Consider the following 24,471-nt stretch of genomic DNA (forward strand, 5'->3'; position numbering starts at 1 on the left):
CCCCCTGGTATATAGAAGGAAACCTGAGATCTGCACAAAGTTCTAAGTTTGGGGGAACAACAGTTTGGTTTCTCATTTATCTTTTTCGCTCTCTTCCTCATGTGGGGCTGTCTGTCACTTCTTTCCCCTCTTTTCTCTCTCCACGCTCTCAGAGCTGAAGCTTCAGGGGGAGGTACCTGTTTCCAGAGAAGAGGGACCCTCTGAGTTACCTCACGGCTGCATGTCAGGGTCCAGCCTTCCTCTCCCCAGCTTCTTCTAGGCTGAGCTCCCCGCTGACTGGGCCCAGCTCATTCCTGTCTCCCCTCTTGTTGCACTTCCTGTGTGCTGTTCCTTCTGTACCTAATAATAAGCCTGTCAAAACCATACCCACTCTTCCTTACACAGAAAACGAGCCTGTCAGCTTCCCTCTCCCAACTCCCAGTTCTTCAAGCTGAGGACCCTCCACCCCTTCTCCAGGGTCATCCTCCTCCTGTCTCTCACCTACCGCTCGCGCTGCAGACTTGGCTGGCCCTCGTCCTTTCTTAACTCCTTGGCATTTTGGGCAGTTTCCCTGGCCTCTGGCCTCAGCGACCCTGCTTCTCCCCTCCATTCCTAGCTTTTCACAGTTCACTCCCCTAGTTGGAACCCTGTGACATTGACAAATATCTCCTCCTTTTTAAAAGAGCATCATTCATGTCATTTATCCTGAGATAGAAAATCACATCCACAAAAAGGAAGCAATTTCACCCACAGATTGTTTGCAAAGACACCACAGCCCAGACAGAAGAGCCCCATGGTGAACTTTAACTCACTCCACTTGCTCCTGTCCATTTGGAAGTTTCCCACTGACCATCCAGGTTCCCCATCAGTCCTACTCTGGATCCCGCCTGCCCCGAATGGCTAACCGAAAGCTGGCTCAGATAGCTGGTCTGGGACAAGAGGGACCTGGTGACCAGATTGGATTTCTGCCTGGTAAATGCACTGAGAGGCACACAGCTACTAGTGAAGAGGCAGGAGGATTAGATTCATTAGTATCTTATGGCGAGAACCTTTGGTCCAGGCGTCTTCAAACTACGGCCCACGGGCCACATGCGGCCCGCAGAGGAGTCTGATCCGGCCCGCCAGGTTTTTTGGACAGTGAGCGCAGCCGAGATGTTACAGTAGGAATTAGTAGTTCATATAGTCCGGCCCTCCAGCTCTCTGGCCCCCACTTTAAAAAGTTTGAGGACCCCTGGTACACCTTTTTATTTTTAATGGTTTGGTCAACCAAACCATTAAGGGCATATCCTTAGTAAATATTCTTTAGAATTTGAGGAAAGTCTAATCATTTGCTTTGTTCATTTGTTGTTTTTGTTGTGTGTGTGAGAGTGTACATGTGTGGTGGTGGTTTGGTGTGCATGTGTGTGAGGGTGTACCTGTGTGGTGGTAGTGGTTTGGTGTGTGTGTGTGTACGTGTGGTAGTGGTGAGCTATGTATTTGTGTGTGTGTGGACATGTGTTGTGGTGGTGTGGCATTTGTGGATGTGTGGATGTGTGTGTTGGTGGTGTGTGTACATGTGTGGTGGTGTGGTGTTTATGTGTGTGTAGATGTTTGGTGGTAGTGTGGTGTGTGTGTGGACATGTGTGGTAGTGGTGTGTTGTGTGTGGATATGTGTGGTGGTGTAGTGTTTCTGTGTGTGTGGAAATGTGTGGTGATGTGTGTGTGTGTGGACATGTGTGGTGGTGTGGTGTGTGTGTGTGGACATGTGTGGTGGTGTGGTGTGTGTGTGGACGTGTGGTGGTGGTGGTGGTGGTGGTGGTGTGGTGTGTGTGTGTGGACATATGTGGTGGTGGTGTGGTGTACTTTCTCTTTGTACTGAAACTCTCCCTCACAGCCACATGACAGATGATGATTGCTTTTCGTGGTGCCTAATACATTGCTCTCCACTCAATGAATATTGTTACCCGACTCCCATTCCAACCCTGGGGGAATCTGGATTCACAGAGGAATAGAGCCTTCTTATAAAATCTGGAGTATGATCGCAATTTTACTTTTGAAGCACTGGCTTCCCAGAGGAATAGCCAGTGATGGATGCCACTGTCAGAAACCCAGATGCACCCGCTCATACATCAGCCGGGAAATGACACAAAGAGCTCACCCATCAGCCAGGACTGACTCACCCACTGGCTCCCCTCTGAGAAGAGAGCTCATAGGAAACCCAGTGCAGCAGCAGGGAGCTGACAGAGAAAAGCGTGTGCTGCTGGTATGGCGTGATTTCTCTTTGTGCCGAGACTTTGGGGGAGGACAGGGCTCTCGAGATCCACCAGGCTTTTTTCCTTGCTCATCTTCTCCCGAGGGCAGCAGCCACAGCTAGGGTCTATAGTAACACTGCTGTGTGACCAGGATCGTGGGCGGTTGTTTCATTTGTCCTGGGAGTGTGCTTCAGCTTGGTTTCATGGTACACATACAGGGATATACAAAGCTCTACACACATAACTTCAACCTCATAAAGGTACAGGTGATGTCCACATTTTCCTTTGGGGTGGACTTGACCTACCTAGGCTAAGCTTGTGCTACCTTGAGAGAGCAAGTCTATGTCAATTCCAGCAGGATGGGGCAGCAGAGACTGGCTTGTTGCTAAGAAGATGTCTGAAAAGTAAGGATACTATTGGGGCGCAAAGGTGGAAAGCAGTCCAGCAGGCCTGCTGGCATTTCATGAATGTGAGGGTGGCTTATCGGTAGCGGCAGGCCAAAGCGTTGACATTCTTTACCACATAAAAGCCCATGGTTACTGGAGGGATGACCAATGTCCGGCCGGCCCGTAGGGGGCGGGGCTTCAACTCTGGGAGGGTCCCATCGTCCACCATCACTAAGGGCTGCCCGTTCAGCTGCACTGACCTGTGGAGAAGAGAAACAGCACGGAACTCAATAATGCATTATAAGGGGGCCGTCGCCACAAAGCATGGGCAGCCCCAGACGGCTGCCTGCCTGTCTGATACATGCACAGCCATCCCTTACTGACCCTTGCTGTGCCCAGGCTTTCACCTAGGGGCTTTATTTCATTAACACATTCAAACATCAGTGACACTCTGAGAAAGGAACTGCCATTATTCCCTTTCTACCTGCCGTGGTTAAGTGACTTGCCCCAAATCATACAACTTGTGGGTCTGGGAATCAGGATTTGAATACAGGATGCCTAGTAGTTCCACAGACACATCATTTAGGCCAGCGGTCACCAACCTTTCAGACCTCATGGTCCACCAGTGGTTCGCGGATCACCGGTTGGTGACTGCTGATTTAGACAAGTGACAAGTCTCTGAGATACACAAGTTGAAAAGTCTCTCTCTCTCTCTCTCTCTCTCTCTCTCTCTCTCTCACTCTCTCTCTCTCTCTCTCTCTGTTTCTCTCTCAATAAATATAGAGAGAAGTAGAGAGAGAGAGACACCAATGTGAGAGAGAAATATCTACCGGGGACCGAACCTGAAATATGTGCCCTGACCAGGAATTGAACCAGCAACCTTTCAATGCACAAGATGATGCTCAACCAACTGAGCCACACTGGCCAGGGCTCATGCTTATAATTTAAAAAATCATAATAGCGCTTTAGTTATACCTGTGGACTGATGTACAGGCTTAAAATGATTTCAGAAATCTTCTATTTAACTAGAATTTCTCATTAGTTTGATAGCTTAGGGAACTGATATCATATTACTTGTATAGGGTTCTGAAGAAGGGCAGAGGCATAGCTAACAATTCCCATTTTTCGAATTTAACAATGAGTTTTCATATCTAACATTTAGCAGATTTTTTCATTTTTAGCAGTACAATGAAGCATAAGGTGACAAAAGGAGGCCTTTGTGATTAGATTCACCGATCTTGCCTGCCTTTATTCTTCCTGTGCAGCAGCCATCTTCCTGCTGAGGGGCCACATGCATAGCGCACTTACAGAGGGAAAGGGGAACCGATCACCCATTCTTGGCTTGCGGTGCAGGATCCAGACAACTTCCCAGCTGTTCCTGACTGAGGAGCAACGTTTACAGTCCCATACCCAGGATGAAGCTCAGCTTTGTGGGCCAGTAGGAAAGGCCAGAACCAGGGCATGAGCTGCAAATAAGGCTGTGAGTTACCCCCAGAAAACCAACATTGCTTAGTGATGACTGTTTCTGGGACTTGTCCAACCTTCACTGTGATGACATTGCAGTGATATCATCTGAGCAGTAAAGAGAATGAAGTGTTAGAAATTTGATACGAAAGTCTTTGTTTAGTGTTCCTTCTGTGCTATGAATGACAGACAGGTTTAGAAAGAGATAACCAGACCCTGCCCAATGGAGCAGTGAATTCCCGAGATAAAGTGTGTTGTGAATTGCTCCCCGTGGAGAGTGAGGCAGAGAGGGAGCTCCAGGCCGCTCCACAAAAGTAAGTTTGGGCCCAGTCCAGCTCTGTCAGGCCAGGGGGCGCAGCCCCCCTCTTGTGGTTGGGATGCTAAGGAGTGAATGAGCGGGGAGATTCTTGTACAGAGCCAGGCCTGCCTTTAGAAGGTGTGGGGGTGGGAACATCGAGGTCTGAAGATAGGCGTTGACCTCATCAAATATGCAAGGAGTTTTTGCTCCAGATTTGAGTGGTTCTCTCTGGTGAAGACAGTCTAGTCACTGGTGTGGGAGGCAGGGTGAGGAGAGGTATTTCTGTTGCAAACAAAACAAAACAAGCCTAGCTCCAGCTACCTCTCCAGTCTCAGAGCATGCCGGTTCCTCACTGCAATGCTAATTCACTGGATCACAGACCTCTGGGTGCGTTGGGAGGGAGAGGGGGGATGAGTTGGCAGTTATTGTAGGAATTTCATCAATATATGCATGAACAAAGATTGCTTTACAATGAAAAACTAGTATGTCTTGCTCATATATGAGATAGTATTTCTTAAATGAAAATGTCAGATACTGTTGGGATTAAAATACACGAATTCATTTAAAAGTATAGTATATGTTTCCGAAATGTGAATGTCAGTAGAAATGGTCGGGATTAATAAGAAACAAGTTGATTTAAAACTGTAATAAAATTCCCAATATGATTTTTTTTGGAGGATGAGGGCATCATTTGCTTTTTTTCAAATAAGAGTTCCTAAAAGAACAATGACTCTAATGTTGACATTACTAAGGAAGACTCCTGCTTTCCAAAGGCCCACAACCTTGCTTCAGCATGGCCAAATTACTAAAGGACTTGCAATTCATCTTCTGGGTTGTTGCAAAGGAGCTCTCTGTTGGATTAACTGCTTGGGTAGTTGTAGGGCTTGCTCAGGTGTTGCTCCTTCTGGGGATCCTTCTCCAACCCCTGAGTAAGGAGCCCCACCTCTGGGCTCTCTTGTACCCAAACTTATAACTACCTCACCGAATGGTAGTGATTTACTGGACTGCGAATTTGCTGAAGGGACCATGTCTTTTGTCCTTAAATTCTTGGTGCCTAACAAGATGCATGGTACAGAGTACGGACAAAATATTTTCTGAACAAGTGAATGGATTTTTTAGTTTTTATTTATTTATTTATTTATTTATTTATTTATTGCATTATTTCTGTCTTGGGTTGAGTTTCTCCAGGGAGGCTCCCTGAGTGTCTTTACAGATTTAATTAACACAGTGATTTCTAGACTTTTTCATCTCATGCACACATAAACTGATAAAATTTTGCTGCACACCAAAAAATATATTTTTTGCCAATCTGACAAAAAGTCCTATCTAATAAAAGGGCAATGTGCAGATTGACTATCATTCCAGTACACAAGACGGCTGCCCCATGTGATCAAGGATGGCTGCCCCCATGTGGACACAAGATGGTCACCACAAGATGGCCAGCAGGGGAGGGCAGTTGGGAGGGACCAGTCCTGTAAGGGAGGACAGTTGTGGGCAATCAGGCCAGGAGGAGAGAGCAGTTTCAGGAAACAGACCTGCAAGAGAGGGCAGTTGGGGGGGACCAGGCTGGCAGGGGAGGGTAGTTAGGGGTAATAGGCTGGCAAGGGAGCAGTTAGGCATTAATCAAGCTAGCAGGGGAGTGGTTGGGAATGATCAGGTTGACAGGCAGAAGCAGTTAGGGGCAATCAGGAAGGCAGGCAAGTAAGCAGTTGGGAGCCAGCAGTCCTGGCTTGTGAGAGGGATGTCCGACTGTCTGTTTGGGCCCGATCCCATGGATCCCAAATTGGAGAGGATGCAGTCTGGGCTGAGGGTCACCCCCACCCCACCCCCGTACATTAATTTCATGTACCGGGCCTCTAGTATAATTTTGATTCATGCACACTGGATGGCTATTCTTGTGTTGGCTGTTGTCATCTTTTTTATTTGATACTCTAAGGGAAAAGGGGTTAGTGTTCCTGACTAGTCAGGAATTGCATGTTTTAAAACTTCTTGCTGCACAACACTGTGTTGTGGCACCCCAGTTAAAAACTGCTACGTTAACATACCAATTGCTCTGGATAAGTCCTGAGTTATCACTGACTCTCAACCTGAAGCAAGGATCATTGCTAGTGTTTTTTATACTAAAAAAAAAAAATCTAAACTATAGGACCATCTCCTAGCTAAGCCAATATGAATTAATTTTGTGGGTCCTTGAGTCCTCCTATGTCCTTATTTACAAAGTCCCTTCATTATAAAGATTGCCTATGTGCTTACCACCTTCATTCTATTTTTACTGCTTACATTAAAAACACTTTTATTCTGCTATCCAGTAATATCATATCATGCTAATTTATTACAATGTTTCATTTGTATGCATTGAACACTTTGCAAACTTGTAAATATAATCAAGTTAAATATAAAAGTCACTGATTACTGCCAAAACCGGTTTGGCTCAGTGGATGGAGCGTCGGTCTGTGGACTGAAGGGTCCCGGGTTCAATTCCGGTCAAGGGCATGTACCTTGGTTGCGGGTACATCCCCGGTATGGGGTGTGCAGGAGGCAGCTGGTCGATCTCTCTCTCTCATCGATGTTTCTGGCTCTTTATCCCTCTCTCTTCGTCTCTGTAAAAAATCAATAAAATATATTTTTAAAAAGTCACGGATTACTGAGCACTATGTAAAAGGCACTATACCATGATTTGCTTGGACTGTTACATTTAGTCCTTACAACTACCAACTGAGGGAGGTGTTAGCATCCCTATAGTACAGATGAGGAAGTAAAAGCCTACCGGTTCTAAAACTCTCCTAAGTCACACAGCCAGTAAGTGGCTGGGCTGAGACTGCACTGCCCTTCACCATAGTCCTGTCTGTCCTTCCCTGTGATTGCTAAAGAGCCCCCTGAAGTGCTTAGGGAAAGCACTGTTATTATTATTGTAACTTCACTATTGAGATGAGGTCAGAGAGGTTAAGCGGCTGGACAGGTCATACAGACCCAACTAAGCTAGGTCTCAACTTCAGGCTTCCTGACACCTCTTTCTACTATTTCATGTTCTCCAATTCCAGATGGCACTCACCAGGATCATGTTTCTTTCCTTACAAACCTTTCTTATCCTATTTTCATCATATTCTGAGGCCTCCTTACTGCCCAGGACTTTTCAAACCAAACACTAAGTGATCCAGTCTATGTTGAACTATTTCTCTTAAATCCCTAGCTGTTGAGGCCATTTAAATTATCCAAATATTAGGACAACTGGGTTTTATCACCATCTGTTTTTACAAAGTCTGAGTTACTTTGCAATTCCTAAAGTTGTTTTCTTTATTTTGCATGCTATTTGAAATGGGATTCAGTGTCTCAATGTGGAGTCAAGTCCTCTGCTCCCAGGTCTCTAAGGGAGCCTCTTGGCCTGGTCACCCTCCTTCCCTCCCGCACCACCTGTGTGCAGTCTCTGCTCTTCATGCCTTCCCATGGTTCTTGCTAGCAGTGGACACTGAAGCAAACATTTGGCCATCCTGAGTCTCAGAAGCAAGTCTGGTGAGAATGCCCTCTGACCATCTTGAAGGTAATTTGCTGGACTCTGGCCCAGTCTCAGGCACAGACAAGGGAAGCCTGTGTATTGGGAGCAGCCTTGAGACCTAGTGTCTGGCTCAGGCTGGAATATTTGGGGCCTTGAGTAGGGGGTGAAGGGACTTAGAGGTCAGTTCTGCCTCAGCCACTGAGAAAGTGATTGGCCTTCTCTGAGGGCGAGTTTCTCAACCTGTAAGATGGACTGGATGAACTCTAACAGTCCTTCAGGTTTGAACAATTATCAGGCAAGTGGCCCACAGCAAATCAACGAGCCTGAGGTAGAGTTTAATGTAAAATTCAGGGTGATCTTACGCAAATAGAAATCTGATCATGACATTCACCTAATTGTCCAGTGGCTCCCTGCTGATCTTAGAACATTGTCCAAAGTCATTACAAGGTCCCATAGACAAGCCTTCTACATACTCCTTCAGCCCCTTAGAGGCTCATTCCAGCTCCTACCCATTCCAGCTCCCCACCACCCACTGCCAACTTTTCTTCTCTGCTGCAATTTCCCCAATCACAATCTCTCAACCGCAGTGTTTTTATACATGTTCCCTCTGCCTAAAACCTTCTCCATACTCTCTTCCCGCTTCCAGCTTCCTCTTCCTTGATAACTCCTATTCTTCCTTCAGGTCAGTGCCCCTCCAAAGTGCTCCTATTTTACCCAGGACTTCTTGGGTCTCGGCACTCATCACAGTATTGGGACTGCTGGCTGCTTGTTGGTCTCTCTACTAAACAGGAAGACCATGTTTCTATCCTATTCATCCTTCAACCAGCTCACAAAATAGATTTGTGATAGAAGGACTGGATATAAATATGTGGGTAGCAGAAAAGACCCTGGAATGGAAGCCAGAGAACAGAGTTTTAGTGCAAGCTCTGAACATGACATGTGCAGGCCTAGGTATGTCACCAGTCCTCTCTGGTCTCAGCTTCTGGATTATTAAATGATGAGAGGGAGGGAGAGAGGGAGGGAAAGGAAGCGAAGGGGTTGGGGGTGAGGGAGAGAAAAGAGAATGAATAAGAGTCTGAGTGTGTGTGTGACTGAGTGGGTATATGGGGGCAGTTGGCAGCGGTATCAGCTCCCTTTGCTCCTCAGAATCCCAACACCTAGCTCTGACATGGCTCCATTGTGCTTCCCCATGGGCCACTAGAGGTCACTCTTGTTCTACACATCGGTGTCAGAGAGCATGTCAGGAAGCCAGAGAGGGTCAGCCAGTCCCTATAGACTGCTCTCAGTCCCAGGAAGGCCAGGAGGTGAGCCGAGCCCTGCGCTTGGTCTCCAGAGGAACAAACCACAGGATCAATCAAATCCCAACAAAACTTCGCGGCCGGGCCACTTGAAAATGGGGCTAAAATTAAGGAAACTTGCAAGCCAACTGAGACTCCTGCCGGGGTGTGGAATTCCAGGCCAGTGTGTGGGGAGGGGGTCTGCGCAGGTGCGAGGCTGGCCAATGCCTGTGCAACTCTGCGCCAGGCTCTCAGGTCCCCAGTCCCAGGCACCCCCTCGCTCTCGCCGGCGCGCACCTGTGTGTTTTACAGGCCCCTGGCCGAGTTGCCCCCTCGAGGCCTCCTGGCTGAGTTAGAAAGCTGGTATGCGCAGCTGCCCTGCCCTTCTCCAGGTCAGGGGCAGGTTAGAGCCCGGAGGGAGCAGGCCAGGTTTGAGGAGGGCCCTAGCTCCCCTTTCCTGCTCTGGGAGGGGCTGTGCATCTGGGGTCGCTTAGAGAGGAAGTTCTTTTGAAACAGTCATGAGCGATCGCTAGTCCACTGAGAGGGCTGCTCTGAGTGGCCACTGCAGCTCGTGTTCCTGGTCCCACATGCCCAGCTGGAGCACAGGCTGTAGGAAGTCCACCACCTTCTCTGGGGTCATGAGGAGGATTACTTCCTCCCAAGGGTGTCCTGCACTTTTTCCTCCCCGTGCTTTTTGCTCTTCAGGGAATCTGGTAGCATCTGTTCAAAGGCATACTCTTCTCTCCAGGCCCCATGGATGTGGCCTCCTCCACGGGGCCTTATCCAAGGGCCCCTCCATTTGAGCATGCATCCTTCTCAGCCTTATTTTATCCATGTGCGGGGGGAGTATTTTACCTGCTAAATATATTTGTTTTCATTTCTTAATTTCCATACCATGTGGTTCAGAGCCTTCTTGCCTATGATAGGAGTTCAAATTAACGCCTGTCCAATTCTACTCAGGCAACCTCTGTAGGAGTTCTTGTGTGGCTGATTAGGCACTCCTTCCCCCTCCTCTGTTGTTAGAGAGAGGAGACCAAACAAGAGAGAAAAACAGAGATAAAAGCTTCCTGTTGCCCTCGCCCCTCCAAAAGCTCACATCATATATGAAGTTCCTGGCCACTGAGACACTGGGAGGCTGATGAGATCATTTGCCCTTCATCATACTCTTTGAGGGCATATTGACACAATGAGGAGTATCAATCAAGCTTCCTGATCACCGAACAGAGAAAACACTGGGATCCCTTTATGCAAGCAGAGCTGGAGATTAACTGTTAGGAATATAGGCTTTTCCTATTTGCAGTCAGGTTTGGGGGTCCTGATTTAATGTGTCCTAATCAAGTCTATGTAACAGTTGTCCAAGCCATAACGAGAGTCTACCATGTGCTCCAATTGGCTTAAAATAACTTAGCACACTTGGCAGACAAGATGAGAGCCCAGCTAAGGAACCTGGACGCATACCGATATTAATTTCCAACAGACAAGGGAATCACTGGGGGCAGTTTAGGAAGAAAATTTGATTCTGTGACATCTCAAAGCTCCATGTCATAGCCATATTACACTCATACCATAGGTCACAGTGGAACCAGCAATAAACCCATGAGGACTTGAATATGTGGTTAGCACTGTTCCCTTTGCATTGCAAAGATTTGATACCATGGCCACCGACATTCACAAGTTGTGTGTAAAGGCATTATTCATATTCCTACTGTTCTTTGTGTTGTACAGATGTAATTACAACAGATGTAGTTGTCACCCACTAACACAGAAACATGCAAATGTGTGGTCAGACACACTGTAATTAACACTTATACAAGGAGAGAGACAGAAGGAAAATCAACTTCTTAGCCTGAATTTCAAAGGCCTCTGAATTCTGGCACTATTATATTATTGTAGCCTCTTTCTTCACCCCACAAAGCATTCTATATTCCAGTCATGAGAGATGATGTGACACCCCCCCCACACACACACCCTTGAACTTTTGTACTTCCAAACTTTTAGTAAGCTCACCTTCCTTCCAGCATTTCCTAGACATAGGGTTCATCCTTCTAGTTCCTGCTTAATGGCCCTCTGCCCTGAGGATTTCCCAAATTCCCAGGTCAGAATTCATCACTCCCTGCCTTCCACTTTTGTACCCTCTGTGTGGAAGGACCAGGTTTCCCCAGCCCTAATTGTGGGAAGCTGGAAGAGGCAGTCAGGGGGTGAGGGTAGATCAGGAGCATCCCTTTACAGAGAGTCTGCAGGTGAGATGAAGAGCCAGGTAAGAGAGCCAGTGAGTGTGAGTGTGTGTGTGCTCACACGTGCACAGACAGGTTTTCCCATATGTAACAGTATGAAATAGAGTCCATAAGCCATGCCCAAAATTAGTTACATTACTATAAAGACATGGCTCCCTGGATACCTATTAAAATATGTTAAATCAAAGGGATAAATGTCTCAGTTTGATCAGATTTTGACAATCTTCCCTATAATATTAAGTGCACTGGTGTATCCTCAATAGGGAAAAATAAGATGTGGTCCAGGGTACACAGATGTCAGTGCAAAGAGTGTTGCACTCTGAATCATTCTTGCAAAGATAAGCAGGAAAGAGGTAATCTGCTAAGTGACTACTGGCAGTTAGTACACAGTTTGGTACTTCAGCCCCTTGTCTGAAAAGAAACACTTCCTGTTGTAGGCTCTCCATGCTTGGCAGCCAAAGAAATACCAATTCAGAGCCCGGCCCCTGCTATAGCGATGAGGTGGGTTAGGACCTTTCTGTTCCCTGGGCCTCACGTTTGTCCGTCACCCAAACCACAGCCGTGGAGAACGAAGGCCAGGGGCTCTTCTTTCCAAGGTGCCAGAACTGCCTGCATGTTCTGCTCCCTGCCCCTCGGTTTAGAATCAACTGCTGGGAAACACGTTAGCTTTACACCAAATTGCACATTTACCAGTGTTTCATACAAGTCGCCTGGAACAGAATGGAAATCTCTGCAACAAAGGTCCCCAAGTGAGCGGAGGTGGGGGGAGGGGAGGCCTCAGACTTGACGGACAGCTACGTAGAGAGACCCCAGCTGCTAGGAGTAAGCTGGAAGAAAATCTAGTCCGTAACCGAAAACAAATGAAAAATTCTCAGAAAACAACCGTGAAAACCCTGGATCCCTAAGCATCTTGGTTTAAAATGTCAAGTCACTTTAAAATATAAAAGGATTTTATAATCCTCTAACCTGCACAGTGATCTGTATATTACTACATCACTAATCAGGGAGTTAAAACAAGAAGAAAACCTTCAGAGAGGCGTACACTCAGGCAAAAGTACTCCTTGGGGGCTCATGGCATGTTCACACCTTTGGCAAATTGGCTCAGTGCCTGAATGAAGAACAGAATCTGGGTGGAATCAAAGATGCAAATCAGCAGGGCTTTTGTTCCAGCCTGTTCTCGAGGGACAAGGGTTCTCACCTTGGCCACATATTTGAATCACCTGGGGAGCTTTAAGCAGTACTGGTGCCTGGGTCCAAGCCCAGAGATTTTGGTTTAATTGGTCTGGGGTGAGGCTTGGGCATTAGGGTTTGTACAATAAAACTCCTCAGGGTGATTCAAAGTGCAGGCATGATTAAGAAGAAAGAGTGGGAGTATGTTTACAGCTGAGGGTGGAGGGGAATCAGACAGCTTTCTAACCATTTTACTTTGAATTTATTTTGAATAAAATAAGCTTTTAAAACTCTTTTAGAGTACCATGTCAGGAAGTCGCATTTTTCTAAATAAAAGGAAGATGTGAACTTTTAAAAGGCATGCTTTTCTTTGACTAGTGTGAAATGAGCATTTTTGCTATTTCAATGGAGATGCTTTATTTCATGTTTCTCTTGTATCATGTACACCAGGGAGATGCTCCTCAGCACATACCAGGGAGATGTATGTAGTACTTTGCAAGGTGGATTCAGAACGGAACCAGATGAAGCATTTATACACATAACAAACTTGAGTTTCTTTAGCACCGAAAGGAACAACATTGTCCTTTCCTTGAAATGTGTGTTTAAAAAGAGAGATGCCTACAGACAGAATGCTTCCAGCTCCTGAAGCAGGAGGAACAAAGGGGATTAAATATATCATCCATTGCCTTTACTATATTTTCTATATATAAAGGTATTTATTTACTTAGACAGTGCTGTAGACATTTTGGGTGGCTACTATCTCTTAGCCACAAACACCCCCAAACTAGCATAAGGTTTAAAAGAACCCAGACTCCTCTAAGTTTTAGAGAGGAAGCATATATTGACTAAAGATTTGCAAGGCTCATTTCTCTGTATATTTTCTCCTCTTTCTTTTTTCTATAGACTGACTTAGAGCCTTATTTATATATTAGAGCCTTATTAATATTAGAGGCCCAGTGCATTAAAATTCATGCACTGGAAGGGGGGGGGGCGTCCCTCAGCCTGGTCTGCCCCCTCTCACAGTCTGGGAGTTCTAAGTGGCAGAGGGCAACCTGGCGATCGGGGAAAGGTGACACCCATCACACCTCTGCTGTTGCCACTGCCAGCAGCACAAGCCTTGGCCAGCCCTGGTTATCTGAGCCTCTGGATAGCCTCTGAGCCACCTGAGGCTTGCCTGCGCCTAGGGCCAGTCCTGGGTGGGTGGGGGCAAGGAGACTGGGGGACTCCAGAGGCAGGCCTGGCTCTGCTTCCTGCCTGCCACCCCGGTGGGGCTGAGGGGACTGGGTTCCGTCATCTTGTGGCTGTGGGCACCACCATCTTTAAGGGCATGGCAGTCAATTAACATATTCCCTCCTTATTGACTGTGGGTGCTGCCATCTTTGAGGGGGGGCAGTCAATTAACATTTTCCCTCCTTATTGGCTGTGGGTGCCACCATCTTTGCAACAGTGTGAGGGTCAATTAGCATATCCCCTCTTTATTAGATAGGATAAGTATTCTTATAAATAGATAGTCTCATATATACCTAGTAGAGGCCCATTGCATGGAGATTTGTGCAAAAGGCCTTCCTTCTTTCCTTCCCCTGTCTGCCGGCACCGGTTTTCCTCTGGCACCCGGGGCCCAGGCCTTTGCTTCAGCCGTAGCGGAGAAGCCAAGCCTATTCAGTCTTCAGTTGTCTTCAGTCTTCAGTCTTCAGTTCAGTCTTCAGTCTTCATTCCATGCCTGTGTATGCAAATTAACCCACCATCTTTGTTGGGTTAATTTGCATACTCACTCTTGATTGGCTGGTGGGCATCATGGAGGTATGATCAATTTGCATCTTTCTCTTTTATTAGTGTAGATATTTCTTCTGTTACAGTCTATTTGAGAACACTAACTTCCTGTTCCCCAATGGCAGCTCTGAGGTCTTGCCCTCACAGGTACCTTTCCTGTCAATCACCATTCCCAGCCTCTACATCTTCCCTTTCTTCCCAGGGCTTTGAGTGACCTCCAAAGGGGCTGCAGAAGATGTGGTAGTATTTGTAGTAGTAGGACCCTTTATTCTGACTCTCACTCTTAAAAAAAGGATCTTTTTGAAATAGCATTTTGAATCAGCACCTGAAGCCTGCATGAATGAGCAGGCTTCCTCACACACTCTCAGTTTGGACAGCACCACTGTTGATGCTCTTTACTTATGGGACGCCAAAATGAATTCCAAGTGCATTAAAGAAACTGAGATAAAAACAAAACCACAAAGAAACTAGGAAGAAAATAAAGATACCTATTTATCTTATTTCAGAAATATGAATACATAAAAAATATAAGTAGAATGAAAGAAGTCACAAAGCAAAAGATAAATAGATTTAACTATATAAAAGGGAATACTTCTATATGTCAAGATAATACCCTAAAAGTGAAATAGCTGGAAAATAGCAAATAAAATATTAGAGACAATATTTCAACACATATGATAGATAGCAAAGGGGAAATAGCCTTATATTAGAAAAAAACTTACAAATCATTAATAAAACAGATAACGCCCCAGTAGAAAAATAAGCAAAGGGCATAGAAAATGCATAAAAGTAATACAATACTAATAGACATAAAAATATTCAATCTCACTAATACTCAAAAAATATAAATTAAATAAGAATACAATTTTTCATTATAAAGTTGCAAAGATATAAAACTATTATTATTCTGTGTGAATGAGACAAATTATAATAAAATATTTACATTTCCTACTTTTTCTCAGACTTCTACAACTAAGCTTGTCTGAAGTAAGAAAATTGAACTGTTAATCATATGAGATAAGGGTCTAAAACTCAGTAAATTCTAAGGCAAAGAGCATAGTGAGCAATCTCTAAACCAGGCTATTTGAAGAATGGTTGAATGAGCTGAGAGTGTTTAGCTTGGAAACTAGAATTCTAAGGGGAGACATATTGAAAAATTGTTATAAAGAATTGCTCACAATTCATTTAATAGATTTACTCTGCTTTATTTTTCTAAAGCAAGGGAAGAAGTTGGAAGAAAACACCTTCTGGCCACATATAAAGAGGATCTTTTCTATAACCAGAGCCATCTAATCTGGGAGTGGGCCAACTCATGAGATGAGTAGTCTCATCGAACAGAAGCTGTCAGGGATATTAAAGAAGAAACATCTTCATCTCTAACAGTACTTCCATTTTTCCACTCTATAAAATCATCCTAATATATAAAGAGGCAGGTGCCATCATGACTGAATAGACGACCGGTCACCATGAAGTGCATGGAGCACCTCTTGAGTCCCCCCTCCCCTTGGCCCCCCAGCGGCTCACCATGAGGCAGGGGTGGTGGTGGTGGGGATTGGGGACTGTTGAGCGGCAGGGGCAGGCTGCTTCTTCAGGCGGCAGCAGAGAGCTTAGCAGAGCAGTCATCAGGTGGCAGTGAGTTTCACGGGGCAGTCACTGGGTGGGGGAAATGTTGTGGAGCAGTGGTGGTAGTGGTGGTGGGGATTTCTTGGAGCATCCAGTGGTGAGCTTTGCAGGGGGGCAGCAAGCTTTACGAAGCAGTCAAGGGGTGGGGGGAGCCTCACAGAGTAGTCATGTGGTGGAGGGAGTTTTGCAGAGCAGTTGAGGGGGAGGGGGAGCCTCCCAAAGCAGTCGCGGGGCCTGGGATGGGGGGTGGGCGTTCCATGGAGCAGTGGCAGGAGGAGCCTTGTGGAGCAGTCCAGGGGCCATGAGCATCATGAATGTAGGACTGCGAGGGGGGCGGGGGGGCGGGGAGGAGGGGGGAGCTTCACGTGGCGTCGCAGGGTGGCAGAGGCCAGTGATGGAGGCCAGGCTAGGCCTAGGGACCCTAACTGTGCACGGGTGTCTAGTCTTTTAATAAGTGTCGAACTTTCATAGATAGAGTTAGTTTATTTTAAAGACTAGAGGCCCAATACACAAAATTCATGCAAGGAGTTTGGCCCTTGCAGCCCCAGCAGTTCTCCTCGGTCCTCACAATCCTGGCTTCATCCAGAAGGTGGTTCAGCTGTCCGGTCTAATTAGCATGTTATGCTTTTATTATTATAAAATAATTTAAATTATTCCAGACTAATGAAGATACAGGAATGGAAACCTGCAGGGAATACATCTGATTGACCAGAGTTCAAAAGCTCCAGGTACCAACTAAGTATAGAAGTTGAACACTTAGACGTCTTGAGTCCTTGACATAAAGGGAGTACCGGCCCTATGGTCCAGTAAACAGGCATTCAGATTTTGTTGAGTGTATGGGTAAGGAGTCTTGGTATAGAATTTTTAGGGTTAATATTTTCCCCAAAACTCCTTTGCCAGATTCAAGAATAAACGTGGTGCTTCCAGTTATCATCAGAGAGAGACTGTGGTGGGTCAGGTGGTGGCCAGGTCAGCTCTCAGGACTTTTAACAAGTAGCCAAGCACTGAATCTGGAAATGAAGTATCAGAATGTGGTCTGCTCCCACACGGACATGAAGTTATTTTTAGTCTTAGCACCTGGGAGTTACTTGAGTATTTTCAAAACCAATCTGTTTGGCTAACATTAAATGACAACTCTATAAAGGCATGCAGTTAGATGCCAATGTTTCTCTTTGATATAACATTTAATGAGGGTAATATCAAAGCAAAAGTTGTAGCCCAGAGAGATGGGGAAAAAAGCAATATGTAGATTAGGAAAAACAATGATATTCATTTCTTCCCAAAATAGGCAAAACAACTTTTGGTTCACAAAATCCTTGAGATTCTTTCAGGTAAAATCATGGCAGCTGAAGGAGAGCCTCATGCAGGTATGAAATTTAGATGTTTAATATGGAACCTGTTAACTCCAAAGCAGACCTACTCTTCGCCTCTCAAGGTTTCATCCACAGGCTGCTTCCCGCTAACTGTTTGCTTCTTTACTTCTAATAGAGATGAACTATTTCAGGGCAGAGACCTATGAACTGTCCCCTTTCTCTCTAAACATCCCACATTAAATAGCTTTGGAAGGCCAGGTGCTGACACGGCCTGTCATTAGGTTAATGAAAAGATGTTCTGATCTGAAGTATTCATATTAAACTTTATGTTTAGACTTTTCCCCTAATTTGTCTACTGGGGTTCCTGAGTTCTTATAGTTATAGAACACAATTCATTAAAAATTTTAGCCAGATTAATTGCCACTGCATGTTAGACGGTTGAAGAGGAAAAAGTTATGTCTGGCACAAAGTACAATCTCAGTAAAAGTTGATGGATGTTGAAGATATTTACTCTTCAGTTTCCCTGAGAAACCTTTCCTGCCAGCATCTTTCCCCAGAGATGGGCCTCTGAGAGGGGCTCCAGCAGGTATAGGGCAACTGGCAGTGTCTGTGTATGGGGTCAAAATATAATATTTTGAGATTCATTTTTAGAGACCAAAGACTAAATTCATTGTAATCACTCTGGTGTTTAATAATCCCTTTGTTTAAGAAGAGCATAGAAGTAATAGAAGGGAATCACCCAATTTTGCTTTTACTGAAATTCTTTGGGAAACAAAATCTTAGAAGTGGTACAGAGTAGAACTTTTAAGAAGAATCTGAAATTAGGACTTGTGAAGAAAATTTAATGGAGCTGGATTGAGTTTAGCCTAAAGGAGAGAACATTACTGAGTAACCTAATACTTTGAGAATATATTCATTATGTAATGAGCCCAAGATGAAATTAAACCAGAGAGTATTATTTATCCATACTGTATATTTGTCATTGGGTCATTATAATTTCATATTACAGGGCTGTTGAGGTAGTATAGTGTTGAAGCAAGTACACTGAATTTGGGGTCAGGAGAGCTAAATGCTAGGTATTTTCTAGCTCTATCACCTAATAGCCGTATGACTCTTGAAAAGTCAATAATGCTCTCAAACTCAGTTTCTTCAATTCTAAAATGGGAGAGAGGCAGGAATTGTTCTACTTACTTTATGGCGCTGTTTGGAAGGTTAAAGGAGATAATGGCTATTAAAGCTCTTTATTATCTATAAAGTTCTAGCCACAGGCACAGCAGGCCCCAGTGTTATATAAGTGTTCTTATAAAATGCAGACAGAATTGAAACTGTGGGCACTCCTTCCCCAGAGGTCTTTAAACACAGAGCATCTCCTGGTCCAGATGTTATAGCCACAGACTTTCTGAAGGCAGGGGAATGAAGCACAACACCTTGAAATGTCATTCCACTCCAGGACTCTCAGCATCTGCTGATTCCCTCAGGCCAGTGTGTCAGAATAGAGCAGCCAATGTGACAGAAGTTGTTTTCTTCTTTTCTAATTTTTGGATAGTTTTCCATCCAAGTGGAACTGAATAAGACACATAGGGAAGAACACTGGGATCTAACCAAACACCTGCTCTGGGCTGGATTTTCTCTCCATAAAGTGAGTCCTCCTGTTTTTTGCCATAAGTTGACTTGTTTGGTCTGACTTCATATTGCTTCTCTGTTGAAAGACATTGGACATATTTATGTCTGGGGTAGAAATGATTCCCTACAGGACAATATTTATTGATTTTTGAACTTACAAAAGATTCTCTCCTTTGTAGATGGTAGAGATGTCCCCAAAGGTGCCCTTTGACTTATCCATAAGGGGAACTATTATTGTCTTGGGAGCGAATGGTCAGTCTTCCTCACAGAGAGGTAAGAAACCAGGGAACATGACAGGGAGGGACAGGTGGAGATTTTTTGGAGAAAACCTAGCCCGTTATTACCACCACTCCCTCCTGTAGCACCGTCTCTGTGTGGCCTGTTAGTGGCTTAAAGAAGCCACTTTGCTGGTGAGCACAGAGACAACCAGCTCCACAAGTGAAATGGGAGTGGGGTGAAAGGGGAATGGAGAGAATGACAGAATATTAGAATTTGATGGAAGCAGTAATCTTTTACCTCAGCCTCCTACTGTGTGGGCACCTCTGAGGTGGCCATGGTTTCTCAGTCTCTGACTAATAGGCTATCTCCTGAGAAAGCCTATCCTGGACTTGGTCGGACGAGGCAAGCCATGGGAAAATGAGCTCATTTTGTGGTGAAATCTCTCTCTTTTAAATTATACTCCATGGTTTTCTATCATTTTAGAGGATTCTAGGCCAAATCTGTTTTTCTTTCAGTTACCAGTCCTTTCATTATCTGAAGAAAGTCCTCATGACTTACCTTGTTTTTCTTCTCTGAATTAAGTCTGCCATTTCCTCCAGCCACTCTTGAAGAACATATATTTCAGATACACTATACCTTTCTCTCGTACACACTAAAGTTTTTTTTTTTTTTTTTTAAGTTTCTCTTTTCCGATCCTAGAGGTTATAGAGCCCCCACCTTTTATCTGGTTCCTAGAATGAAACTATTTCACTTAAAGAGTTGAGACTTGAGTTAAGACCCATCTGATATATAGGTGGGTCTGATAATTTGTGCTCTCACTTAGATGAGAAACAGGAACCTCCATTGTGGTTCTGGATGCTTGGGTTATGCATGATCAATGGCCCCAAAGGGGCTTCCTGTGCAAAAATACCTGGCATTCCTAAGTCCTGAGTTCACATGGAGATTCCCTTTCAGAGATTTCAAATATTTCCAGTCCTGAATGGCAATTTTAAGAGAAGAAAAATTACCACATGTAATCTACTAATAAAAAAAATTTGCCAGTGTCTCACTACTCCTGAAATCCGAGGAGGGAACACCAGAATGCCAGGCTGGTGGCTTGAATGGTGCACTGACTTGCTTTGTATCTTCTTCTGGGTTCCTCCAGACAGGCAATTGCAGGACCCCTGGCTCCCAGAGTTAACATGGCTTCAGGCCACAGCGAGGAATTAGCAGACACAGAACACAGAACCTGGCTCCAGAGGCTTATAAATGAGAGAAGGAGACACCAAAGGCTGAAATCATTTCCTAGCATTTGCTTTCATCCTTTCCTGTGGACTCTGCTGCACCAAAACCACACCCTTCCTGTGAGACCCCATCCCAGAACTGCTGAGGGCTCTTGCTCTTAGTAGTTACTGAGCAGAGTGTGGGATGCAGCACTGAACCTGTACATGGCAGTCCCTGTCTGATAGCTGACAGTCCAAGGTGGCACAGCACAAGTCACAGCCACCAAGGTCTAGGAGGGGAGAGGTGGTAAATCAGCAGCAGTTTACAGGAGAGAAACAGGGTTAGTGATGTGAGTGAAGGGCCCACAATTCCACAGAAGAGCAGTTGCAGGCTTACACTCAGAAGTCAGGTCTGTTGACTTCTAATAAAAAACTCTCTTTAATATCATAGGTGTGAAATTATATGTGTCATCTGTATTTACATTCATATGTATCTACATGTGTGGGTGTGTAAAATTTTCTTTGTAGGAGGCTTATTTCACTCATATGCTCTAATTCGATTTTCACAATAATTCTAATAACCCTTCTGACAGTAAGAGAGCTGAGGCAAATGGTAGCAACTGGATTCACATCCAGGCCTGGTTCCAGCTCCCTCTTCTTCCAATTGCTTGGCATTGTTACTGGATCTCAGTGGTTATTACCAAGTCCTCTTCAGGACCCCTGTGGAACGACTAGACATTAAGTCAATTCCTTCTACTGGATACTCATGGTCTTCCTGACACTGGGCAGGCTCAGCTCCTAATCTCTTCAGTTCTAAAGGACCCTGAACTGTCACATTCGCTGCTGAAGAGTCAGTCCCTCTGACACACATGACTTTTAGGTCATTACTGAATGGCAGTGGGAGACTTGAACAAATGCAGAATCCTCAGAAAGTCAGACCAAGGGTGAGAATTTTAGAGCTGCAAGGAATCTTACCAAATATATAACACCCCCTGAATTTTGTAGACAAAGAAATTGAGGCCTAAGGATTTGGGTTAAAGGATTTGCCCAACTCATAATTATTTAGTAAACCAAAACCAAGTGTCCTGCTGAGGATGAAGACTGGGAATTCTTCACACCAGTCATGAACTGCTTGGAAGTTGAGAGAGAGGGGATAAAACAGTCAAAAGAGTTCCTCTGATACAGGTAGGATCGAGAAGGAAAAAAAAAATAGAAGCAATGTGCATTTAGCCAGAAAACAGAGCCAGAATATGAACTAAGACTGAAAATAAAGATCTAGGGTGGGCTAAAAAACTCAGTAAGTGACTTCCCAGATTGTGTTTTGTTCCCATTGCTCATACAGTTGGAAGCCAAATGCAAGCCACCAAGGTTGCAGTGCAACAGCGAACAATTAAAGCGCAAATAGTTGTGGGCAGCTGTGGGAGTGTAAGCCACCTGCTCCAAGTTTACGGCTTTGCTTAACTTGGTAAGCATTAAAAATGGAGTGGGAACACTCCCAGGACAACAGCCCATGCCCTTTCTGGGAGGCCTTACTCGGGGAGCTGGGGTGGCTTTACCCTTGACCAAGCCCTTCTCACTGTGGCCTAGAGCTGCTTTCTATTGATAGTAGTCAGTGTTATCAATAGACCCTAATAGAAACTGAGGGAGGGAGGGAATATTGCAGGATTATATATTTATAGAGTTTTAAGAGACATCAAAGCCCCCACAATACACCTTCTCTCCTGTTGTTCAGATAAGATTGAGATCCAGAGAGGTAATGTACCCAAAGTCACAAAGTTAGGGGCAGAACCTAGTTAATGTCTGAACTTCTGATCCTTTGTTCAGTGCTCCTTCCTCTAAGCCCCACAAGGTTTATAAATAATGCCAAATAGGGAGTTAGAGCATTAGAGAATATTATGGCTGGAAGGGACATTGTTCTCAATTCCCAGTGTTTTAGGTTGTCACATGACTAGGGAGTACTATAGGAGAGTGCATAGGGCCCAAGGATGCTAAATAGCTTGAAATGTGGTCATCCCGAATAATGAAGAATCCCAGATATCAAGAATCACCTTGTTGAGAAATATTTTGTCCACCATTTTACATTATAGTTGAGTGATCTAAGCCTAGAGACAGGAGATGCTTGACGAGGTTCCCAAAGGGAGTCAGTATTCCCCTGACTCCATCCTACTGAGCCCCTGAGTTAATTAGCAGCACCCTTGGTACCTTCAGCAAAGGGAAGACTCTCTAGACCCTTGCCTACCAGCTCCTGTTGCCCTTGCACCTAAGTTATTTCCAGGCCAGCACTTACTTGGACTTCAGGCCCTCCTGTCCATAGGGCTGCAGCAGATACTGGTGCACAAGCTTGTCCCTGAGAGTCCCAGCCAGTTTTATTTTCTTTCTTGATCTGTGCAGGTTGATGATAAAAAGTGTAATGGACCCTCGCACATAGTTGTGGCTGAGATTCAGAGAGAGAGAGAGAGAGAAGATGGAAATAGTGGTCAGTTAAATGTCTCTAAATAATTTACAGACTGCATGAAACACGACAGCCCTAGGAAAGGGCACTTTATTTTATGGCTCTTGGCCACCCTAGACCTTCAAAGACAGGAAGGGCTTATTATTGTGATTTTCTGCAAAGAAGTTGCTCAAGTCTCACCACACTCCATTTGTTTTTGTTTAAATGCATTGCAATAATTTGAAAAACAAAAAAAGAAAAACAAAATATATTTTTCTGAGTATGGAAGCAAAACATGCTAATTATAATAAATAAATAAATAAATAAATAGATAGATAAATAGATAAATAAATAAGTAAATAGAAAAAACATACAAAAATACAAAAAAGAAAAAAGAAAATCCCCATAATCCAAGTATTTTGGAATATAATAACATTTTGGTAAACATCCTTCTAGAAGTTTTTAGTTTATTAATTCAACAATATTTGCTGAATATGTGGCACATGCATACATATTTCTCAGTTTTTACATAACTGGGATCACATTGTTCACACAGTCTTTTCAGCTCATGAGCATCATAAACATGTTCCCATCTTATTATGTGATGTATTCTGCTTATAAAAGAATGCTAAATTAAATCATAGGAATGCAACATAATTTATTTACCTAATGCCCTACTTTGTTGTTTTCATTTGTTTGCCATTACAAATTATGTGATGAAGCACTCTGCACATACACCTTTTTCACATCACGATTATTTCTGATGGATGAAGTCTTCAAAGTTGGAAACATTAGGTCAAGGGGAATGCACATTGTATGATTCCTCACCAACTCTTCATTCCCAGTGGTGTCCCTCCCTGTGGAATGTTTTCTGTCCCTGCTCTGTTGAACCCTACAGTGCTCACATTATTGGCTTTGCTCAATGAAATGTGGGTGGTAAGGCCTCTGGGCAGAAGCTTTAAGAGCCAACCCATGCTTTGCCATGCCCCCTTTCTCTCTGCCAGAAGACCAGCAATGTTCTTGGCAGAGAGGCCCTAGTGACCTGCATCCTGGAGTGAAGATGATGTGGAGCAGAGCTGCAGCTGAGCTGTGACAGACAGGCAGTGTGAGTGAGAGATACATTTTCTTATCGAATGCTGTGGATATCTGAAGGTCCTCTGTTATCACAGCATAACCTCACTGATCCTGACATACACATTTCGATAGCACTGATAATAACTCTTTAGAAAGTTTGTATCTTTTTGCTCTAGTTGACTATGTATAAGAACACACATTTCCTCATACCTTTAAAAACAGTGGACAACTGTCTCAACCTGATAAGTGATAATGGGACTTCAATGCTGTATTAATTTGTAATTTTAAAGAATTATATTGAGGTACAGCATTTTTTTTTAAATTTGTCTATTTGGCATTTAATGTCTTCTTTTGTAAACCGATCATGTCCTTTGCCTGTTTTCTATTGGTTTATAAAAAATATTTATTTATTAAGGATAGTGATCCTTTGCCTGCATGTATGTTACAAAATGTCCCTCAGTTTTCTTTGACTAATTCAGCTTGTTTACATTGTATTTTATGTATAAAAGTTAAAAGTTTTATGTAGTCAAATTTATTGATCTTTATTATTTCTGATCTCGCTGTTTTACCTACTCCTAGCTTATAAAACTCTTCACCATATTGGAATCCTTTTAAACCAGTACAGGATGTTCAGAAGCCTGGGAAAACTATATGCCTACATGGCCTTTCAGTGTATATCAACAA

The 24,471-nt window shown here is 44.3% G+C and overlaps 1 protein-coding gene across 1 annotated transcript in view; it reads right to left on the bottom strand.

The window, feature by feature from the left end:
- Nucleotides 1-1,987: 1,987 nt before the first annotated feature.
- The window catches only part of HPSE2 (heparanase 2 (inactive)), a 439,765-nt gene continuing 417,281 nt past the window's right edge, over nt 1,988-24,471 (bottom strand). Inside the window, exons 11-12 of the mRNA XM_036438802.2 lie at nt 22,570-22,716; nt 1,988-2,856 (exon numbers count right to left, since the gene is read on the bottom strand). Coding sequence (XP_036294695.1) covers nt 2,691-2,856; nt 22,570-22,716 — 313 coding nt within the window. The 3' untranslated portion in view covers nt 1,988-2,690. The remainder of the gene's footprint in view (nt 2,857-22,569; nt 22,717-24,471) is intronic.

The sequence above is a fragment of the Pipistrellus kuhlii genome, unplaced genomic scaffold, assembly GCF_014108245.1.
Source record: "Pipistrellus kuhlii isolate mPipKuh1 unplaced genomic scaffold, mPipKuh1.p scaffold_m20_p_15, whole genome shotgun sequence".
Classification (NCBI taxonomy): domain Eukaryota; kingdom Metazoa; phylum Chordata; class Mammalia; order Chiroptera; family Vespertilionidae; genus Pipistrellus; species Pipistrellus kuhlii.